We start from the raw sequence: 6,000 nt of genomic DNA, 5'->3' as shown, positions 1-6,000 counted from the left end.
AATCTCATCTAACTGTTTTGGTAAGGTCTCACAACTCTGTTAAATTCTCACATCCACCCAGTGCTGCATCAGATCTGTGTTTGGCAATTGTCATTGTTCCTATACTTCCAGATGACATAAATAAATCATTGTATTATCTTGATGTGTCCAAGCACTCAAGAGTCCAGTGGAGAGGTTGACTATTGGTCATTGTATTACTGTCAACTACAACTAATTTTTATATTTAGCATCAATCCATCCACAGCAATTTCGTTGACTTTGCTTCCCATGGAATAATTTCTCTTTCTTGATCTGCAAACATCCTGAAGAGAACACCCATATGACTGACTCCCTGTTATTGTGAATAACTGTTAAAATTTTCAAATCTGAAAAATATCATATAAAGTACATTTTTTTGGCACCTGATACACTAGCATAGAGCAACTAATAAACCTGTATGAAAGAAAGTCATGCAGTAATAAATTACATTTTATGCAACAATGTGGCTCATTGTACGAATGATTTTCATCTATGCAGATTAATCCAGGTTTTCGCCTCTGAGATGAGGACACTGGGTGCTTAAAATGTAATATTTTTATGTTTCCATACTGACAAAATTACAAATACTTGTCAACAACAACCACAACACTCTCCTATCAAGCACACACTCCAACGTCAACATACAAAACAATAGAATAGACTCTAGGCTAATACTATAAACATGCACTAAAACATGTTAAGCCAAGAAGACAGAGATACGAAATTGTCAGCACAGCAATCTTACGTAGATTTTTACATTCATAGGAATTTATATATGTTTAATTTCTTAATGTTTTCAAATTATTACCGAAAATAAATCACAGAAATAATGATGATAATAATAATAATTATTAATTTAAATATCTTTCCAAAACTTAGAAAACACATAGTTAGTTAGTTGTGATACTTACTGACCACGTATTTTATGACCTCTTTACTAGAAAAATAAGAACTAAATATTTTTATAATTGCAAGGAAATGTCTGTGTATAGTGTGATCTAGTCATCTTAGAGTATTGGATACTTTGAGTATTTGTATGTGTCGAGTACTCTAGTTATTTTTGCGGAGTACTCTAGTTGTTTGCATGTGTTGTTTATTCCAGTTCTAGTGAAAATAAGGCTCTGACCAGTTGCATTACAAGCTGGAGGTCAACAGTGCACAAAGATGGGAGCCAATAGAGGTGAAAAAATCTTTGCTCCATAAGTCACTTCAGGCTCCAGTCACAACCCCCTATCCAACTCGAAAAAGACAGTGGTGCTCTGTTGACAAAATTATGATCTACCAACTCGGTCCTTTTCATCTGATAGTTGTTCAGATTCTCTGCTGAACCCAAGTATCATTACAGTCACCCAATTTAAGAACCTCTGGCTGTATAGCCATTGAGTAAAGGTGCAGTCCCATGAAGAGTGCAGTCAGCATGTGAGGTGCATATGGGCACTGACACAATACCACTGCACCACTGATAAAAACAATGACTGGTTGCCCATCAGTGACTCTCTAATTTGGTACATGCTACTTTTCTCTATGTACTAAATGGTTTTTCAGTGCCTGACCCTTCTTGTTTCTGTTTCGCAATTATGACTATCTCGGTACAGAATTTACAATATATTCCACTGTATTCTGAACTTTATTTTGAACTATATCATGACCAGCCACATGGAATTACATTTGTTTCACTGTTCTCTGTATCACCATCTGTGGAAGTGATCATCACAAATGATCAGTGCAAGTTATCAACACCTACTGTGACATACTAACACTAACCCTCCACTTTTCTGTAGTCTACTGTTCCTGTACTGATTACTGTTCATATATCAACTTATCTACAATTTGGCACACCCTACACAGATCTACAACAACATGTATTATAGCTAATATAATCTTCCCATCACAAACTCTTCTTGGATATTGGTCTGAATATACCAGCAATAAAACCCACAGCAGTTGTATTTGACAAATCATTTACTATCGCCCAAAGTCATATGTTGATTGGAGATGACAAATTATGTATAATATTTCACTTCCATCTGCTGGGAGTGATATTTGGCTCTCATTTGAGATAGATCCCTTATATTTTTAACCTTATAAATAATTGTAATAAAATCAGCAATTCATTAAATCAATAATTTGACTTTGGTAAACACCCCCAAATTATAATATTTTACATCTCAGTAATAAGTTCCAAAAAGTAATATGGATGTACTCTGCATTACAGTACTTACACTACAGTAAAAACCAAAATGTTTTGGAAAAACTGGATATATTACAGTTTGATTATGCACACACTTGTGGGAGCTTTGAGATTTACCACAGGAAATGCTCTGCTGGTGGATGTCAAAGAAAAACCACTGCATATAAAGAACCAAATACTAGCAGGTAAATGTTTTTAGGACATTATAAGTGATAAAAACTGCACTAAGCTATTACATATTTAGTGCAGGACACAAATACCCCATGATATACTATAGTTATATAGCATGAAAATATTTTCTCTTTGATTAAACTAGTGTCAGTATTTGATCAACAGTATATAAACTCTCTGAAACTACTTCCAGTTAATTATATGAATGAACATAATACCTAGAAACCCAATATCAGGTCAAATTATGCCACCTTCAATGATAAAACAGAAATTGGGAGCATTCCACTGGTAATCTACAACAGTTGTACTACACCTGTATAACAAGAAAAATATATATTTCCACAATCTGTTTACAAGTATACTACAGAATTTACAGCTGCAGCGAAAGAAATTTGTACCCAAAAAACACATATGCATAAGAAATTACTATTGCATACAATTCGCTTTTCAGAACCATAAATGAAACAACAATTCTGCTGTTTACACCATAAATATTGCTAAAAAAACTAGAAAAATATTATAGGAGAGATGTAATAATAAACTTCCTGTGGTAAAAGGTCACAATAGTAAAGAACTTGACAAGGAAATTGATAATCTTGCCAAGCAATCACCATAAACAATAACATTATTCACATAACACTCTCATGCCACAGTTTTCTTAATATAATAAAGAACAAAACATATACAAAATGCCAAAACAGATATACAGTAACAAGTACGTAGAGAGCTCAGATCTATAGATGCACTAGGAATATCATAATATCAATAATCAGTATGCAGTGCAATCACAGCATTGTTTTGGTTCATTTTCATGAGTTGAACATAAACAACATCAGTTCTTCTGGTTGTGACAGTAGTTCAATGGAAAATTTAAATCATGTACTTCCTTCTTTAAGAATAAACCACATACATAAAAATTACTTTTTAACCTCAAACTGCTAAAATCATGTTATCCTACCAATGTAAAGCTAATTCTAACAGACTCCAGGTTGCTGATGTTTTCCCATATTCCATCTAGAAAGTAACAAACTCATTTAACAACAAGTTAATACAATTACTACTTTATTTTTTATCATTTAGCCAGTAAAACACCTTGCTTCTGTGACTATATCACTCTACTATTGATGCAAAATATATTTTATATACTTTTAAAAAAATACAGTTAACAGAAATTTGTTCAAGTTGGAGAGTTCTGTATGTGTATGTGGTGCTTAAAGTTTTGCATGTGGTGTGCTTTGTTTGAACTGTTACTTATTTGAGACAAAATTTGTTTATATTTTTAGTGTGATATTGTGACTGAACAAACTGAGCAAAATAAATAAATAAAATAATGCAAAAGCACAAACCATTTAAGAAAAAAGTCCAAAACCATAACAGAGTAAAAACAAACTGAAAAATAGGAGAAATGCCATCACAATTCAAAGATTTGTATTTTTTAAATTTAAAAATCTCTCTGAAACATACATTTGATGGTAATTTCAAAACTATAGTTGATATAATTCACATGAGATATTAATAACATGTTACATTGCCTACTAGACATCTAAGTATAACCAGAAAGTCTATGGCTGATGAGTATGAAACAATGACGAAATAGAGATTGTTATTAGTGGCAAACAATGTTCAGGCTTCCTCTTTTGTATTAATGAACATGAAAGGAGATATAATTGGACACAAATATAAATTAATTTTCTTTAAAAGCCATGCAAAATCTACATGCAACACTACAATGTGGAAGTAACCACATGTGTGATCAGGATATGTACAATAAGAAATTAACATGACTCTAAGCTACATGGTGAACATTAAATTTGAGAAACATTTCTTTGGTATTGTACTGGCCTTAAATGGAATGGATTGTGGGTTATGGGAGTTTACAGTAATCCATCCAGGTCAAGAAATTTATCTACAGAAGTAACAAAAGCATCTCTTGAGAAAGCATGTGAAAGATGCTTAGAATCTCCATCGACAGTTTCTCTTGAGGAATGGGTACTGTGTTCATTTCTTTGAAGCAGTTCTTGCAAGCTCTGGTATTCTTGATCTAAATCACTTCTTGATTCTTCCACAGGAACATCTGTTATATTGCTAATATGTTCAGCAATATTATGGGCAGGAGCAGAAACTGATCCCTCTGTGATATTACTAATATGTTCAGCAATATTATGAACAGGTACTGTTCTCTCAAGAAAAGCATTCATAACAAAATTATCCTCTATAGTATTTAAGCTAACACTTTCTTCTTGTGCAACTAGTTTCTTCATGGTCTCAATGTTCTTACACAGCTCTAAATAATCTGGAAGAGACTTGTATCCTGTCCATCTATTCACTCTTTTAGGCACTTTTAAGTTTAAAGGTTGTCCTCTTACACTGCTCACACTTTTGTGTACATATATAACCATATCATCAAACTGTTTCATCAAATGGAAATTTTCATGACACTTTGTTTTAATTGGGACATCATTTTTCAAATTATATGGAAAACTAATATTAAAAAATTTAACAGCTGAAGGACATTTCTTTATTGTTTCCTCTACAACTGTCATACCAATTTGAAAAATATTGTTATAAGTAGAACAGCTTTTATTTAGAGATGACAGTGCAGAAACAACTGCAATGTAGTCCACCTCTGAAACTGCCCTGTTGTACCAAACCAATGGATTCTGAAACATAGTACAACAGCAACTTGAGATTGGTCAGCATCGTTGTCAAAACATTCTTAATCAATTAAATCACAATCAGAAACATCTGAAGTGTTGTTTCAAGGTAAACTGGAAAATATTGAAGAATTTAACACAGACAAAAAAACAAATTCGTTACAAGCAAAAATATTACATACACTAGGCAACAAAAAAAAGGCAATATTGGATACAGTGAAAGAGGACACTGATAGAGTCAGAGAACAGGAGGAGTAATAGCTTTAAAAGTAAATGATACATTGGTAACAGTTGAGCTGTGTGCTGTAAAACTTTATAACAAGCATTTTTTACCTGTCACTAGCATTGAAAAAATGGAATTTTCAGGCTCAGTTAATTCTGCCATAAAATAATTTAGAGCAGTCATTACAAATAGCTTCAGTAACATGTAAGTGACTATTTCTGCGGCAGAAGAAGTAATATCCAGCACAAAATCTATAAAAAGTGAAAAATGTCTAGTGGATAAGACAAAATATCAACAAAGGAAAATAAAAACTGTTCTTCTGGATTTAGTGAGATATTAAGTTATTTATGTAACCCATAGATCATCACTACAATGCTTCCCATTTGGTTGAAATATGCCAAAATCAAGTTCCTATATAATAAAGGAGATAAAAGAACATCATCAAACTTCTGCCAAGTCAATTATGTATGCATCCTCAAAAATTTTGTAAAAGTATAATTTGGATTCCTACAGGGTTCTGACGCTGAAAACAGTCAGAAGCCTATTTAGATATACATTAAGAATGTACTTAATTCATTAGATAATTAATTACAATCTAGTACTATTTTATGTGGTCTGTCTTTTAAGTTGATTAAAATACTATAGTATGATAGGAAATGCCATTCAATTGTTCAAAACATTCTCACTAACAGGAAACAACTGTGTCACTAGGAAAATTCTCTGTACTATGCTATTAGAGCATC

At 32.5% G+C, this 6,000-nt stretch overlaps 1 protein-coding gene across 2 annotated transcripts in view; it reads right to left on the bottom strand.

The window, feature by feature from the left end:
• Window positions 1-2,698: 2,698 nt before the first annotated feature.
• The window catches only part of LOC126329050 (uncharacterized), a 207,858-nt gene continuing 204,556 nt past the window's right edge, over window positions 2,699-6,000 (bottom strand). For both annotated transcript variants that reach the window (XM_049996093.1, XM_049996091.1), the window contains one exon: window positions 2,699-5,040. In XM_049996093.1, coding sequence (XP_049852050.1) covers window positions 4,255-5,040 — 786 coding nt within the window. In that variant the 3' untranslated portion in view covers window positions 2,699-4,254. The remainder of the gene's footprint in view (window positions 5,041-6,000) is intronic.

This window comes from Schistocerca gregaria, chromosome 2 (assembly GCF_023897955.1).
Source record: "Schistocerca gregaria isolate iqSchGreg1 chromosome 2, iqSchGreg1.2, whole genome shotgun sequence".
Classification (NCBI taxonomy): Eukaryota; Metazoa; Arthropoda; class Insecta; order Orthoptera; family Acrididae; genus Schistocerca; species Schistocerca gregaria.
This window is presented reverse-complemented; position numbering and strand designations above follow the sequence as displayed.